This window comes from Sporothrix brasiliensis (assembly GCF_000820605.1).
Source record: "Sporothrix brasiliensis 5110 chromosome Unknown Cont17, whole genome shotgun sequence".
NCBI lineage: Eukaryota > Fungi > Ascomycota > Sordariomycetes > Ophiostomatales > Ophiostomataceae > Sporothrix > Sporothrix brasiliensis.
Genome location: NW_024467136.1, coordinates 3,943,952 through 3,959,816, shown reverse-complemented (window position 1 = coordinate 3,959,816; position 15,865 = coordinate 3,943,952). Strand labels below are relative to the sequence as shown.

General features: G+C 54.8%; 6 protein-coding genes across 6 annotated transcripts; 3 read left to right on the top strand and 3 right to left on the bottom strand.

Moving 5' to 3' along the window:
* Window positions 1-502: 502 nt before the first annotated feature.
* Window positions 503-1,406, bottom strand: SPBR_09133 (uncharacterized protein; the record flags this gene model as incomplete). The annotated part of the gene is made up of 3 exons (XM_040767259.1): window positions 503-731; window positions 792-1,124; window positions 1,195-1,406. 3 exons carry the CDS (start codon window positions 1,404-1,406, stop codon window positions 503-505), a joined length of 774 nt encoding a protein of 257 aa, XP_040621120.1.
* Window positions 1,407-3,217: 1,811 nt separating this feature from the next.
* Window positions 3,218-5,881, bottom strand: SPBR_02349 (protein phosphatase 2 (formerly 2A), regulatory subunit A; the record flags this gene model as incomplete). The annotated part of the gene is made up of 7 exons (XM_040760652.1): window positions 3,218-3,589; window positions 3,670-3,962; window positions 4,080-4,180; window positions 4,260-5,011; window positions 5,086-5,237; window positions 5,538-5,643; window positions 5,816-5,881. The coding sequence occupies 7 exons, from the start codon at window positions 5,879-5,881 to the stop codon at window positions 3,218-3,220; spliced, it is 1,842 nt and encodes a 613-aa protein (XP_040621119.1).
* A 2,021-nt stretch (window positions 5,882-7,902) lies between these two features.
* SPBR_02277 (myotubularin-like protein) lies at window positions 7,903-10,975 on the bottom strand (the record flags this gene model as incomplete). Its single annotated transcript, XM_040760580.1, has 2 exons — window positions 7,903-10,866; window positions 10,949-10,975. 2 exons carry the CDS (start codon window positions 10,973-10,975, stop codon window positions 7,903-7,905), a joined length of 2,991 nt encoding a protein of 996 aa, XP_040621118.1.
* Window positions 10,976-12,837: 1,862 nt separating this feature from the next.
* Window positions 12,838-13,175, top strand: SPBR_03359 (uncharacterized protein; the record flags this gene model as incomplete). Its single annotated transcript, XM_040761661.1, has 2 exons — window positions 12,838-12,959; window positions 13,019-13,175. The coding sequence occupies 2 exons, from the start codon at window positions 12,838-12,840 to the stop codon at window positions 13,173-13,175; spliced, it is 279 nt and encodes a 92-aa protein (XP_040621117.1).
* Window positions 13,176-14,410: 1,235 nt separating this feature from the next.
* On the top strand, window positions 14,411-15,370 carry SPBR_03075 (small subunit ribosomal protein S3e; the record flags this gene model as incomplete). Its single annotated transcript, XM_040761378.1, has 2 exons — window positions 14,411-14,433; window positions 14,599-15,370. 2 exons carry the CDS (start codon window positions 14,411-14,413, stop codon window positions 15,368-15,370), a joined length of 795 nt encoding a protein of 264 aa, XP_040621116.1.
* A 1-nt stretch (window position 15,371) lies between these two features.
* Window positions 15,372-15,703, top strand: SPBR_03360 (uncharacterized protein; the record flags this gene model as incomplete). Its single annotated transcript, XM_040761662.1, has 2 exons — window positions 15,372-15,437; window positions 15,461-15,703. The coding sequence occupies 2 exons, from the start codon at window positions 15,372-15,374 to the stop codon at window positions 15,701-15,703; spliced, it is 309 nt and encodes a 102-aa protein (XP_040621115.1).
* Between the last annotated feature and the right edge of the window lie 162 nt (window positions 15,704-15,865).

Sequence of the window (15,865 nt, the reverse complement as noted above, 5' to 3'; positions counted from 1 at the left end):
ATATTCCGAACCTGCTTGGCATTACAAAGTTGACGAAGTTGCATGCTGTTTCCCTTACGGACTAGCCTCAGCAATGGGGACGATACCAAAAGTCAACCCCTGACGCAAACAACACAGGACTGTATGGAAATGGCCTACATGCACACTCGAGGGTATTGCGGTAATAACTTTTCGTCGTACCCGTCTCAGAGAAAAAGACTGAACAACATACGTATACCACCTCGCCACTCGTAGCACGTGAGGCAGCTATTGCATGAAAGACGAAAACAAAAAAACCACAAATGAACGTCAAGACGAAAGACAAAAACACCAAACGAATGAGTTAAACAGAGGTCCAGACAGAAAAGACCCTGGTGTGATTCTGCCTCACACAATACTGGAAAAGTATACAGTTCCCCAGTCATGACAAAAAACGCCCCCAAGACAAAAAATTGTGTCGTGACGACAATGGATAAACACACAAAAGCAGTATACACCCAATAAAAACACCACCGTTACCAACTTAAAAGCACGACCCATTCCATACGCCATACTCGCCGTCCGCATCGTCTTCGTCATCTTCCTCGACTTCGTCATCTTCCTCGACTTCGTCGTCTTCCTCGTCTTCCTCGTCTTCCTCGTCTTCCTCGTCTTCCTCGTCTTCCTCGTCTTCCTCGTCTTCCTCGTCTTCCTCGTCTTCGTAGTCGCCGTCGACCTCACCGGTGTCGGGGGGCGACACGGTTGCCCTCGCGCTGATGCACTCGTCCTCCGGGCCCGTCCCGTTGTCAGTGCCGATGGCTGCGGTGGCCTACTCCTCAATCTCGCACACCATGTCCAAGCTCTCCCGCGTCGCCCGCAACGCCTCGTCAATCACGCTCTGCGGCAGCGCCAGCGACCCCGGCTGGCCCGGTTTTACTTTGGTATTTGCGGCGCCGTTGCCGTTGCCGTTCGTGCTGGCGGCGCCGTTGGCCGCACCATGGGCGGCCGTACTGGTGTCGTGCCGGATGTCGTCCATGATGCGGTTCATCAGCGCCGGAAAATTGGAGAACTCGCCCGACCGGAGCAGTTGCAGGGCATGCGCCTGCACGGTGGCCGGCCAGTTGGAGGTGTCGGCGTTGAGGATGTGCAAGAGGTAGTCTTGGATTCTGGGGGTGGTGTTAGTGACCGCTCAAAAAGAGAGTTAGTGGGGAACGGTGAAGGGGCTTGGGGACCTACCGGCCGACGTGGCCGTCGCGGATGAGGACCATGTTGATCTGGGAGCGCAGGTCCGGGTCGAGGGTAGCCGGCGTATAACTCGCAGCCGCCGACGGCACCTTAACCGGCGTGGACGGCGTGGACGTGACAGTCGCCCCAGAAGCCGCGCTACCCGCACCAGCACCGTTACTGCTGCCCGCTGCGGCGGCACCACTTGACGTGGCTGTCGGCATGTTGGGTGTGTGTATGTGTGTAGTTCGTTGAGTGTGGCCTTCTCTTCAAGCCCCAGGTTCTTCCCAAAATCCCCCCACGAGATACCTCTAACTCGAGCAACCTTGCTTGTGTCCTCTTCTGTTACTAGTTTCGTATTTTTGTTCGGTCGAGTACGGGTGTCCCGAATTCAAGCTCCTTTGCGAAAGAGAGCTCTGGAAAGAAAGGAGGCCGTGTAAAGTGCAGTATGGGAAGCGATCTCGGGTGGAACCTGGCCGTCGCGAGAACAACACAGAAAATCAAAAAGGAGACAAAAACGAGATAGTAGAAAGGGATAATAGAGCTAACAGTTCCGAGTTCTGGCCGGACTGATCTTTAGTGCTGTTCTCTCTTGTCCTCTTTGTTGTGTTGTGCACCCCCCAAGTTGAACTTCCAAGATGTTCGTGGCGCCGTTTTCGCAGTTGAGATCGTCTATTGGATACGTCGTAGATTCGCAGGGACGGGTTGCGTTATGAGGGACGTTTGTAGAAAGGACGTGGACAAGACAAACAGCCAGCTCGTCGACTCGCAGTTGGGGTCTGTCGCTACCCTCGTCGGCCGGAGAAAGAGACAGAGATACTGTCGGGAAGAGTAAAGGCCCGTGGTCGGTGGCTGTGATCAATTTGTGGATTGCGGTCGATTGCCCTTTGCGATGCGAAGGGAAAAGGGAAAGTGGTCGGATGCCGAGCTGTCGAACAACCAGTAATGGCGTTTGGATAGGGCTTTTTTCACTGCATGTTAGTTGGCTCGTTTGGGGGAGGTCAGGAGGCTGCCAAGCGCTAAGCAAACACAGGCCAGGCCAGAGGACAGAATGTGACACACTGGGAGGTTCAGGTTCAGCACAAGGCTGGCAGCGTAACGTCGACGAACTGCAGGCACCTTACGGCATGTAGCGCCCCAAGCGGCCCAATGCCTAATCCACGCAGCCCAGCCCCCTACATTGAACAGGTGCGGGGCCAATCCTGTCAGCGGCCACAGTCGGTAAGATAATAAATATCGTAAGATATCTCACGACGTAGGAGTCTCTGAATAACAACTCTCCCCTGAAAATATTTTCCACAAACTAGAAAGTTAGTACACCACCACAACGTGCACAACACTAACAGATTCGGTTTTGGAAAGCTTTTCAGGAAAACCACAAGGAAGAAGGCATTTTGGTAGAGTTGGCCTTCTTCGTCTTTACGTCGTCGCGCGATCAAGTCTGCCACTGACGACTCTCTCCTTTTACGACAAGTAAAGAGGAAGCAATTACCTTTACTTTTCACTCTCGAGATCGCGAGCCCGTCGTCGAAACCCGTGCCCGGTACTCTCGAGGCCGACAGTATAATGATGGACGCAACAACTAACGGTTAACGTCATACACCGATTAGACTTGGTTGGTTGGTTTATTTAACCGCCACAGTGTACTAAAAAGTACGACCCTCTAACGGTCTACGGGCGGGCGTTAAAGGGTCGTACTTTTTAGTACACTGTGGCGGTTAAATAAACCAACCAACCAAGTCTCTGCATAGTGTAACTGACCTTCCGCTTACATTATACACCTATCATCCTACAATATTGGACAGATTGTGAGCCCTGAGCTCCTTTGGGTGAGCTATCAAGAGAACAATGCAGAGGATGGACGAGCAAGCAGTTAGAACAAGTTATGTATATATAATGGCAATTGCTTTCTTCATTTATACCCCTAAGTGTCTTTTTTGGTATGGAGGGATGGTTTTTTTCTTTCTTTTTTCGGCTTCTTTTACAAAAAGGGTGAATCGACGACGATGCAAAAAGAAAAGCAAAAAAAAAAGGTCTATGGAGAGGTATTCATCGGGTCCCCGGTCGGCGACGCACCGGTCGCGATGGCTGCTGCTGTCGTCGCAAAGTACCGCACGTCGACGTCTTCGTCTTTTTGCAGCTTCTCGAGGCTCGGCAGCACGCGGCTCTGGATCAGCTCGGCGCCCTTGGCGGACGGCGCGGGAGGTGCGCCGCTGCCGGCCTTGTCAGCATTCTCGGGCGAGTGCAGTGTGCCCTGGTCCGGCAGCCGTTTGAGCACATCAATCAGAACCCCGTACGTCTTGGCGACGTTGAAGCGGATATTCGGAATGTCATCCACCACCAGTTTGTCCATCATCGGGAGAATGTGCTTGCCAATCACCTCCAGGCTGACCACACTTGCGAGGGTCTGCATGCGGGTTAGTAAAACAGACCGTGAAAAAGAAAAGGGCAAGGGGCAGCCATGAGTCGACAGGGGCCGCAACATACCGTAATAGCAAAGCAGGTCGTCATCCGGTAAAGGTAGTTGGGGTGGTTACCCATAGCCATGACTTTCGGAATGATCGCCTCGCTGGCCCAGTCGACGCCAAAGACCTCCGTGAGCTTCTTGAGGTTGTGTGTTGCCGCTTCACGGATCGAAAACACCGTGTCGCCCAGCCAGCTCATGCACAGGCTGCTCAACTTCTCGTCAAAGAACTCGACGCCAAGCTGGCTGGCGAGCAGCGGAATGTACTCGATAATAGCCAACCGCACTCGCCACTGCTTGTCCTCGGCCAGTTGAACTATAGCCGGCAACAGGGACTGAGAAAGAAGGTCGATGCCAATAACTAGTGAGGACAAGATGCGTGAGCAAGGAATCAGCATATTCAAGCCGGGGACAAAAGCATAGCTATATATACCTTGGTTCACAAGCTCCAGTTTGGAGATGATGTGAAGGCGAACTTCAGGAAACTCGTCCTTGAGCATTTGCAAAAACATGGGCAGGAGGTGGTCGATTGTCCTGGAAGAGAAAGGTCAGCTTGCGGATGAATGTACGACGAAACGTGGTCACAACAATGGGGGCCACGCGGTGGACGTACTCTTGCTTGCCCAGAATTGGTGCTAGGCCGGATATCTGTGTGCCCAGGGCCGCGCGCACGTGCTGGGACGTGTCCGATACAAGGTCCTCGACGCTGGGCATAATCTCGTTAAGTAGCATGTCACGGTCGACCAGGACACAGAAGCCGGGTATTTGGCCGGCAATGGCCGTCCGCACCTCGGCTTCGTTGTCCTTTAACAACTTGACAAAGGCAGGGACCAGGTCTCTCGTGACGACCTCCTCGTCGACGGCTTTGGCAATCTTCTCAAAGTGGTCTGCAACCATGTACCGCACACGCCAGCTCTTGTCCTCGATCAGGCTGCGCAGGGCCGTGAGCAGCACGCCATGGCTGGACTGCTGCTCCTTGGGAACGACTTCGGCAATGGCGATGAGAATCTCGACGGTAAGAAGACGGACGCTATCTTGGTCGTCTTGTGCGAGGTGCTGAAACAAGGGGATCATCTCGTCAATCACAATGGCGGCGGGCATCTCCTTGACAAATTTGGGCATGTGCGTGGCGGACTGGCGCCGCACCATCGGGGTATCATCGTGGACAAGCTGTCCGAATTGCTGGCGGAGCTGCTCCTGGACACCGGGCGGCACCTTCTTGTATGGGGCTGTGTATAGTCCGCAGCCGCTCACTTTCGACGTGAACCAGTCGGCCTTGGACAGGCGCACGGTCAGGGGCACAAAGTACTCCTCGACCTGCTTCGGCGACAGCTCGTCGCAGATCTTGTTTAGAGACTCGACCGCCTAGTAAGGGGTATCGGTTAGCGTTGATGCTGGTCAAAGAATGGCCGACACAGGGGGCTGGGCTGCCAACGCACTTTGTCTCGGACAACGGGCTCCTCGATCGCAGCGAGGTTCTCTAGGGGCGACAGGAGCACATGACCCCACTCCGGGCCGCCGACATATTCAATGAAGCCACCGAGCTCCTCGCTCAAGGCAACAAGCACCTCATCCTCGTCTTCGACAGATTCTGTAGTGGTCACAACATCAACGGTTAGTTATACAGTGTTCAACGAAAGCTGCCATGAGCTACCCCACTCTGGCCGCCCCGTATCCTTTCTCGACGCGTCCCAATAGTCTCGCGATCGACCTTTGCAACAATGCCTGGATCAAAACGCGGGCTGTACATCTGCTTTCCGTCACATCGTGCACGGCACGTGCTGCCAACAGAGCGGTATCGGAAGCGTTTGCATCAAAAGGGCGGACAAAAAAAACAGGCATAGACACGCAGTCGCGGTCGTTAAACAATAAAGAGGAGCATTTCACCGACCATCGAGAAAGGGAATCAGTTCTTCGCGCGTGCGCTCAGCGCCGAGTGCGAGAGCAATCGTCGACAGACGGTGGATGGCATTGAGACGGAGCAGGACATCGTCGTGCTACACGAAAGGACATCAGCAATCGGTATGTTTCCACAATCATAAAATCAACCATCATTGCGTCGGAAAGCTAGAGCTCAGACAACAGCCATGATCCAACAACCCATTCGTAGGACGAGGGCGAGACACAACAAAAGGGGCGTGTGGCCAGCGGAAGTCAAAAAATTCGTACCTTGAGCTCATCGATAAGCACGGCAATGGGGTAGAGCTCGTCCGTGGCGTTGGGCGCGTCTGCCATGAGGAACGGAATGGTGACTGTGACGAGGGAAAGCGAAAAGCGGCTCGGGACGGCAGGTCGATGGAATCGAGACGACGAGGAGGAGAAGGAGGAGGCGGTGGTGAGAGATGCGGTGCGATGCTTTGTCTGGCGGGGAAGAAAGACAAAAGTAGGGCGTCGCGCGAGGAGGGGCCTTTCACGTCGATTCGGGTGGCGATGCTCTGTGACGAAAACTCCAAGATACAAAAAAAAAATCGAAAAATAAGGCCGGTGCGAGTCAAAGGTCGATGATTGCGCAGCCGGAAATCGGAAGGTGTGGATATGAAGAGAGGCTGAAAACGAGGCACAAGGGTGCAAAATGACGAACAGGACAGAGAAATAAAAAGAGACGAGAAGAGCGATGCAGTGAGCGCTTCTCAAGCTAAAACAAAAATAGAAACCGAGCAGGCGGAGAAAGAGACGGTCTGCGAGGGAGGGGAGGGGGTGATGCGTTTTCGACGAGCGCGCAGTGGAGCTGTTGATTGACGATTGGCGATGCAAAGGAGGGAGGTTATTAGACTGGGATTGAGGTTGGGGGGGAAGCAAGCAAAAGTAGAAGACACTGGAGGGAGAGTGGAATGGGGTCCCTTTCGTTATTCGAGATGTGCTTCGAAAAGAACAAGGTCCGTACTGACAGAGGAAGGGGCAGCCCAGTCCCAAGCAAGGTTTTTGGGTCGCGAGCAAGGCCCAGGTTGGAAAGAGCATTCACCACCCAACCGCCCAATCCCGCCCCTCCCTGTAGTACAGGATACAGCGGTCGCTAGAGGGGCGCCTCTGGTTGCTGTTTGTGCCTCCCCTCGTTGCTTCCCCCTTTTCGGAGTTTTGTTTTTTCGTTCCTTGTTTCGCTGTTTCCAAGCTGGCGGCAGTGTCGCTAGTGCTAATTTAAAATTTTGGGGGGCCTTCCTGTCTGATCTGGTCGGGGTGGCCGGGCGCGCCTTCCCAAACAGTGGGATCGCATTACAGCATTCCCAGCCCCGTCCGTCTACGGGGTAATAGTAAGATACCCTACCGAAAGGGAAGGCGTTGCAATTAGAGGACACAAGGCCATCCATCGCTGGATTGTGCAAGTAAACAATTGTAAATAGCGTTCCATTCCTTCCAGGTGAGCTATGTTGTCAACCGCAACAACAGGCATTTGTTATGCCGGGTCGCGTGTGCCTACGACTGCCAATGCCGGCACGACCCAAACCATGCGCGGACAACGGAAAAGAGTGATGCAATCGTCGTTTGGTCAGATACAAAGCAAGAGGCGCTACTGGTAAGATAGCCTAGGATCGGCCTAAAGCAATAGCTCTAGAAGAGAGCTGAAAGGCCAGTGGCGGGGTAGTCTTAAGATACATGTCAACTGACATTCAGTGAGGGGTGGAGTCTGAAGGCTGAAGGCGCCCACAATGCAGCTTCCCTCCCCGGTTCCCGTGCCCTTGACAAAGCAAGCAGCTGCCCTGCCATGCAATCTATTACGATGCCCGGAACAGAAGGCGCAGAACAATGTGCGAGTTAAGAAGGAGCAGCCTTGCTGCATCCACTGCAGTGCTTTGGTGCTGTAATATGGGTTGGTAAACGCCCAATGCAAGATTACATAGCAACCAACACCAGAAGCTTGGGCCCGCTAGGTTAAACGACAGCGGGGTTGCCGGCGGCTGGCAAAATGGAGACTTCAGACAGCGCGCGCGGCAAGACGAATGGCACATCCCATCTTGAACGAAAGCACGTGATATCAACATTGAGGGCCTCAAATAGAAATAGAGTCCTGAGGGCAACAAAGCTCATGTTGATTCGCTGGGGCTTTTTCAGGTGGTCTAAAGGCACCAGAGACCAAATAAGAATAAAGACGCCGAAAGGCAAAAGGCAAAACGAGAGTGGGAGGAATAAAAGATAACCCACCCCAGACAAAACGCTGATCCATACAAAATAAACAAAATGCAAGAGTCTTGTCTAATCATAATAATAAAAACGTCGAGACGCCGAGGCCACCAGCAAACCGCAATTCTCCATTCTCCCTGCTACATATCCCGCAGCTCTTGCTCGCCGCTAGAGCGGTTCATCTGCCGGCTGCGTCTGCTGCCGCCGCCACCCACAAACGAGTCAAAGACGCCGCCGCTGCCGCTGCCGCTGCCGCTGCCGCCACTGCTGGTCGCGTTGTCTTTTTCCCCGTCTGCGTCGGCCAGGCCAAAGAGAGACTCGCGGCCGTTGATGTTGCTAGCAGGTGTACCACTTCTGGTGCCGGACACGGAGCCGCCACTCTCATGAACGGTGTTTGTTGCGTTCCCTGTATTACTGCCATTGCCATTGCCATTGCCAATGCTGCTGCCGACGGCCGACAGCGTGCCAAGGACGCCGCCGACCTTTTGGCCCAGACCGAGGCCGGCAAAGCCGTCCCGGAGAGCAGCAAAGGCACTGGGTTCGTTGGTAGACGAGCCGCTGCGCTGGAATGAGGGGATCGAGTCGACATTGTCGTCAATGGGCGAGGCGAGCAGAGCGCGCGCCGTGGCGGCGTTGGGGACGTTGATCGTCGTTGCTGTTGTTGTTGTCGCTGTCGTCGCAAGCTCGGCTCCCGCAGACTGCGACGTCTGGAAGGACGGCGGTGAGGCCGGACTGGCACCACGGCGGGGCGAGAGGGACCGGCTGCTGCGCGCACTCCTTGCTGTTGGGCCTGATGGGGCTGCAGGGTCGTCGTCGCCGGGCGTCACGATAACCGTCGCCGGCGCCGCAGCTGTGGCCGTCATGGTGGCGTGGTAGTTGACGTTGCGTTCCACCGCGGCGGCTGCCGCGGCGTTGAGCGCGCTGTTCATGTCCTGGTCAGTGCGGTTAAAAGCCTGGTGCCACCAGCGGATCTCGTCGAGTTTTGGGAACAGCAGGCGGTCGTCTTGGCGGCCGTTGCCTTCGTTGCTACCGTTGGTGGCAGCAGCCATGGCGGAGGCATCGTATTGTGGGTTGGTGAATTCGGCGCGGCGGGACAAGAAATAGTCCCAGACAGACGAGGTGCGCTCTCGCACCTTGGCTTCGAGGCGCTGGCGCTCGTTGTTATAGAGGAAGGTGCCATACTGGCACGAGTAGAGGTGGTACAGAAGACGCCGCAGGAAGCGCTCGTTGAACTCGAAGCGCGTGGGATATTGCCGCAGCAGCTGGTATGTAGCATCCAGGAACTGGTGGAAGACCGGGCTGATTTCACGCGGGCGTGTCGCTTGGCTCTCTTCCACGGGTGCGGACCGGCTGCCAGCATCTTCGGCGGCGCCGTCGCCGTCCGACTCTTCCTTGTCCTGGCTCAGGCTCTTCTTGAAGAACCGGCGCGCGCTCGCCACGGCATTGTCAAAGACCTCGTTGCGCCCATCGCTCTCGCCCGGTTCAATCTTGGTCCCTGCCATGGCGTCGTTTTGTGTGACGAACCACTTCTCTGAGTTGAGGTGCCCGGAGCGCTGCTGGAACATGTGGCCAAACGACAGCCAGTCCTTTTCCACCAGGACGATGAAACCGTCAATGGTGCGGAAGTAAGGGTCCAGCATAATCTGCGCGAGGCCGCTGAGCTGGCTTGTGCGGTCCCAGCCGTCGGAGCAGTGGATCAGCACGTGGGCAGCGCTGACACCGACCTGGCGCGCAATGGTCTGCGAGCCCGTCAAGATGCCGCGGATGTGCTTGAGCCAGCCGCTCTTGGCCAGCAGGTCCTGGCTGGGCGGCAGCGGTGAGATGTCAGCGTCCTTGACGGCCTCGATGACCTTGTTGAGCGACTCCCGCATGACGTGAATGTTGTCAATACTAAGGAACATCTTGGTGGCCGACTTGTAGTGGTCCATGTTCTCGGAACCTTTGCCCACCACCTGCATGGCAAGCGAGTTGATGGCCGGGCGTGCGTCGACAATGAGGTTGTCCCGCCGGGCACCGAAGATGCGGCTCGCCGGATTATCGTCGGACCCGTCATCGGCCTCGGTGGCCGAGTCGTCGCCACCACTGCCTCCCATCTTGTCTACGATGGCCACTGCTTCGGCCACACCGTCGTATGTGACAATCATAGTGTCGCCGCTCCCGCTCCCCGACTCGCCGCTCGGCGTCGACGAGTCACTGGTAGCTGTATTAGAGCCGTTATTACGGATACTGCTGTGCGTCGCGTCGCCACTGAAGACAGCCGTCGACTTGTAGAAGCACGCGCTCACCAGCCGCTCATCCTGTATGCTGCGATTGTTCCGAACACCCACCAGAGGCTGCGAGCTGCGGGTGATGCTGCACTGCGTAATGGGGTGGTAGTACGTCAGGGCCGGAATGCGCGCGCGCGAGCGGAACTGGCCGGCGTATTTTAACACGTTGTCCGAGATCTTGGAGGGCACCACCAGCAGGCTCGGGTACGTTGGTGAAAAGGTATAGTCCTTGTTGATGTGCGAGATGCGCCAGCCACGGTCTGGCAGCTTCTCACTGATGCCCTGCCGGCGGAACTCAGCACGTGCGTCGTAGACGTCCCAGCCGCACAAGTCCTTCTCCTGGCGCGCGGGCGCGTACGAGAAGGCGTAGAGCTTCTCGATGCTGCCGAGGCGGCAGGTGCGGCTGCGGATAAACTCAAAGGCCTCGCGGGCCTGCTTCTCGTCGGCGAAACTAAAGCAGACGATATTAAAGTCACGGCACCGTATGCGGATCGAGGAGGGCACGCCGCTTGAGGACGGCGTGGGCCGGAACGTGCAGTGGGCAATAATGGGGTAGGTAATCCACGACTCGCGCTGCCGGACGGGTGCCGGAGTTGGCGGTTGTGGTTTTTGTTTGCTAGCGTCGGAGGGAATAGAGGAGGAGTCGTTGGATGTGCGAGTCGGGCTGTCCTTTGGTGGAGGGGGTGGTGGTGTCGCTGCTGACGAAGCTGTTGACGATGCCGCCCTTGCTAGTGGCGGTGTCGGGATTGGGGCACAAAAGACAATGTGGAAGTTTGTGAGCTTCAGCGTGCCCCGTGTCGACGTCCCCGCCGACAGCACGCTGACATTTTCGATTGTCTAGACGTCGGGCACAGCAATATGTTAGCATAGGTCGGAGGTATGAGCTTGAAGGTGGCATCAACATCGCCCAGGGGCTTACATACGAGCTTGGGGTCCATGCCGTCATCGGGCGCCGCCGTCGGGTCGGCAGCGACGCAGGACAAGGGACGGAAATAACAAAGGAAGAAGGCAGCTATAAGAGCTTCAAGTGAGACGTGCTGAAGTCAACAGATGAAAGATATATGCCGAAAAGCTGAGAGCCAAGCGTTCAATGACGTTGCTCCGGAAGTGGCGGGCAGTCAAAGGGGCGGGGAACGGATGCTGCACGGGGCGTGATAGTTGATGCTGTGGTCGGTAGAAAAGTCGTTGAAATAATGCGGTGCGCGTGTATGCAATGAACCGCGATGCACGACACCAGTGGAGGCGGTTGTACACACTCTTTCTATATTGTTGTGTGGGCTGAGATAAAGCTGGCTGGAGGGTGCCAGATCAGGTTGTGCAGCCTGCCCAACAGAAGGGAAGGAGCTCTCTCGTTGGCGGGCGGCCGTGGTGGTTAGTGCGGCGCTTGGCAAGTACATGCGCCCAATCGCAGTCACGTGGAGTTGGTCTTGAATTTGATATTGGTTTCTGCTAAAGGAGAAATTATATTGTGTAATAAATTTTCAGAATGTTCCTTTTATCCACCAAAAATCGATATCAAGTAGGCTCCAGAAGAGTTGTGAAATGTGAAGGTTCGGCACATTTGCATCTTAAGCCTTGTCTGTGACGTCGTTGTCGGCTTTATTTAGAAAGCGACCGTCGGCCTCGACGAATTTTATCACGTGACTATCATGGTCGTTTTGTATGGGACGGACAGAATGGTATCCAAAAACTTCGTTTTATAGATGCGAAAATTTATTCTGAGCTTACACTGATACAATATTTCCTTTGGCGCGGTTATCAAGTTTGAAAACATCCTGTTTTATAGCAACAGACCTGATAACGCATCACAATGTGAGGCCTTCCAGACCAGCGTGATATTGTATCTGCACATTTTGTTGTTTTATTTTATTTTATATTAGAAAAAAATAATGTTTGTTTGGGAGCATAATTTTTCTAAAAAAAAAAAAAAAAGAAAGAAAAGAGAAGAACACAAAAAGCTGTTTCCTTGTAATGAACATTATTCTACTGAGTGTCAACAACGTCAGATATTAACGCCGGGTACGACGTCCGTAATAATAAAACTTCTGCCAAAAAGTACTTGTTACAATTAACTAAACCAGAGACCAGTGCCCGTCCAGCACAGAGTTACAAGCCACTGAACCATTTGTCCCGTCCTTGTGGCCGATTTCCGGAAACTATATGCCCGGGACCCTAACGGGATATGGCGAATGCTGTGTGTTAAGCGAGACCATGCTCGTCTTAGTTTCGCTGGGGGACGATCAACCGTGGAAGATGATCTTGTTTAAGGTTATCGGTATGCTGCTCTCCGACAATAAACCTTCCTTACCCTAGATAGTTTTGAAGTGGATGCGGAGAGACAGAAACCCTCATCCACAACAATTTGATAGTGTCGACGGAGGGTAATGGTGAGGATATGTGCTATTTGAGTTATTTTCGTGAACGCCTCCAGAGAAGCAGAACATAAACCAAGGCTGCTTGGTGAATGGCGCATGTGCATTTGCATGGTCTTGTCAGTCTGTTTCTTGTCCTGTCAAACTGCGGTATTCGTGTTAGTCTCCTCGTTTTGATTTCGCATGGGCATCCTTGCAGGGTCCGATGAATAGGATGGGCTGAAAGAAATAGTCTGGATTCAAACGGTCCATGGCTATCTCGTGTCCGGAAGATAAATACTATGGCCTCGGGCAGCATTTTTGATCACTTGAAGCTTTCTTGACCCTTCTCTATTCTGCTCTACCTGTGATTTGTACAGTATAGATTCTTCTTGCACACATCTGGCAATTTCCAAGTGAAGAACATAACTACTTGCATCTCACTCGACTTTACATCATGGCCGACGAGGTCCAGGCTCCCGAGGGGCAAGAGGCCGCCAAGGACGCCCACATGCCGAGCAAGACATATGAGAAGGATAATGATGCCTCATCCATCAAAGAGGCCGCTCGTGGTGACAAGTACGTGAACAACGGCAAAAGAAACGCCTACATACCCAGGAAAGATCTAGCAATCGCAGTCTACCGCCGGGCTACTGCAAGAACATCCAATTTATCGGCTTGGTCGTGCGCTTCTGTCTCCGCTACCTCATGATTTTTGCCGCCGTCGCCATGGTCGGTTTCGTAGTCTCTCTCGCCTCGTTGACGCCTGGCACCAAGTCGGCTGGCATCGCCTGACCATCCTGGGCCCCATTTAGATCGGCTTCATCGAGCTTTCTTGTCGCTGGCGGCGCTCTTTTGCAAGCCAGAAGACATTGGCTTGGCCAGCGGCATGCTATCGTCCATCCGGTCCGCCGGCGGGTCCATTGCCGTCGCCGTCTACCAGACCAACCTTACCAACCGCTTGTCGACCACGCTCCCAGCTGTCGTGGGCAGCGCTTCCGTTGCTGCTGGCTACCCCGAATCCGACGTGGCCACGCTGGCCGCTGCCGTCAATACCGGCACGTGGTAGAAGCTACCGGGCCTCTCCGACGCGACCAAGGCCGCTATTGTCGCTGCCATTCCCACCGCTGGCAAGTCTCGGCTTTGGCGGCATTGCCTGCCATCATCGGCGCCGTTTGCACCAAGGACGCCACCAAGGTGCTCGCCAATAAGGGTACGTCATTTATGTTGTTGTGCTATCTTGATCCTTTCTCTCATTTTCTTTTGTCGCGGAGAGACCATTTGCTAACATGCCATAGTTGAACGTCGTATGCATGGCAAAATTCTACGAGGGAAAGACTGGCAAAGGCTGACGTTTTGCCGGCCATGACTGTCGAAGAGTGAAAGGCTAGACAACGGGAGCAGAGGACGTGTCTGTGCTGAAACTTGCGGGAGAAAATGGAGAGATATGTAGGAAAAAGGCCATAATATGAATCTTAATTTCTAAAGGCACGATTTTCCAGAATCAAATACTTGTCCCCAAGTGATGGCTGCGTTCTGTGTCGGTGTAAGTGGCTTGAAAGGGAAGCTTCTCATGAGCACAGTATCATATACTTAAGGACAGTATTTACACTGTATTAATTTTGCGGCTGTAAAGTGGCTCTAGTGGTTCTTTCTTCTCATTGGCTGAAAGTGCAACCTTTTTTCACCTCACTGCAAATTTGTGCGCAGAATCCGGTGCAGCTCCTCGCTAAATGACTAAGCAGTTAGGGCTTCCCCTCCACCAGAATCCGGCCCTCTGGTTGGTGGGGGTCTGGCAAAGAATTTACGGGCAGCCCAATGATTTTTATTTTTTGAATGGTAGCGCCAAAGTGCAGCGAAAAAAGTGCATTGGAGGGTTGTCGTCCATTTCGAGCCTGCGTGAAAAGTGATCCATCTCCATCACCCTTTGACAACCCACGAACGATACCCCCGGTTTCGACACTCTCGACGACAACAACCTCCCGCTTTTCGGACTCTTTCCTTTTTCGAAATCCTCACATATCACGAACATGGCTACCCCGGGTGCTCAGATGTACGTCAACGACCCCACGAACGGATTTTGGAGGGGAATATCCACGAGAAAGAGACTTTTGATTTTCGATTTGGAGGACCAGGAGATGATCGAGGGACATGACTGAAGGATGGGGCTTCCGGACAAAGTGATCCAGCAATGCTGACTGTTTTTGTTTTCTTACAGCTCCAAGCGGAGAAAGTTCGTCGCCGACGGTGTCTTCTACGCCGAGCTGAACGAGTTCTTCCAGCGCGAGCTGGCCGAGGAGGGCTACTCCGGCGTCGAGGTCCGCGTCACCCCGACCGTCACCGACATCATCATCCGCGCCACCCACACCCAGGAGGTTCTTGGCGAGCAGGGCCGCCGCATCCGTGAGCTCACCTCGCTCATCCAGAAGCGCTTCAAGTTCCCCGAGAACAGCGTCTCCCTCTACGCCGCCAAGGTCCAGAACCGCGGTCTGTCCGCCGTCGCCCAGTGCGAGTCCCTGCGCTACAAGCTGCTCAATGGCCTGGCCGTCCGCCGTGCTTGCTACGGTGTCCTGCGCTTCATCATGGAGAGCGGCGCCAAGGGCTGCGAGGTTGTCGTCTCGGGTAAGCTCCGTGCCGCCCGTGCCAAGTCCATGAAGTTCACCGACGGCTTCATGATCCACTCCGGCCAGCCCGCCAAGGACTTTATCGACTCGGCCACCCGCCACGTCCTGCTGCGCCAGGGTGTTCTGGGTATCAAGGTCAAGATCATGCGCGGCTCCGACCCCGAGGGCAAGGCCGGCCCCCAGAAGTCGCTGCCCGACTCCGTCACCATCATCGAGCCCAAGGAGGAGCAGCCCGTCACCCAGCCCATCAGCCAGGACTACGGTGCCAAGGCTGCCCAGCAGGCCGCGGCCGCCGAGGCTGCGCGCGCTGCCGAGGCCGCCGCCGCGGCACCTGCAGACGAGGAGGCTGCCCCCGCTGAGCAATAGTATGCTCAACGTGGCGGTGGTTTCGACGGGGGTGTACTGCGTGGCAGTGGTGGCGGAGCGGGAGCTGGTGTGAGTGGCGGCGGTGAGCAGGGTTTGGGCAGCGGCGGCGGCATCGCCCCGGGCGGTCTGGCTGCACCTGGCATCATGATGCGAAACGACAACGACGACGACAACATCATCGTCCTCGACCACATTCCTGCCGATGTTGCAGGCCAATCTGTGGGTTTCCTCAGCGGCGACGCGTTGTACAACGAGCCCGCCGTGCAGGTGCCCATGGGCATCCAGTTTGGCGGCGTCTACGATGTCGAGCATGGCAACCTCCAACGATGGTAAAGGGCGACCTGGACGGCAATTTCCTCCAGGAAATACCCCTCCCGGGGATGAAGTGTCACGTTTATTCTTCAGAGAGGAAACATGAAATCAGTCAAGGCTTTTGACACATGGAAAACGAGGATTTACAAAAACGTTGATTTGAGGAAACGGGCTCTGGACGAA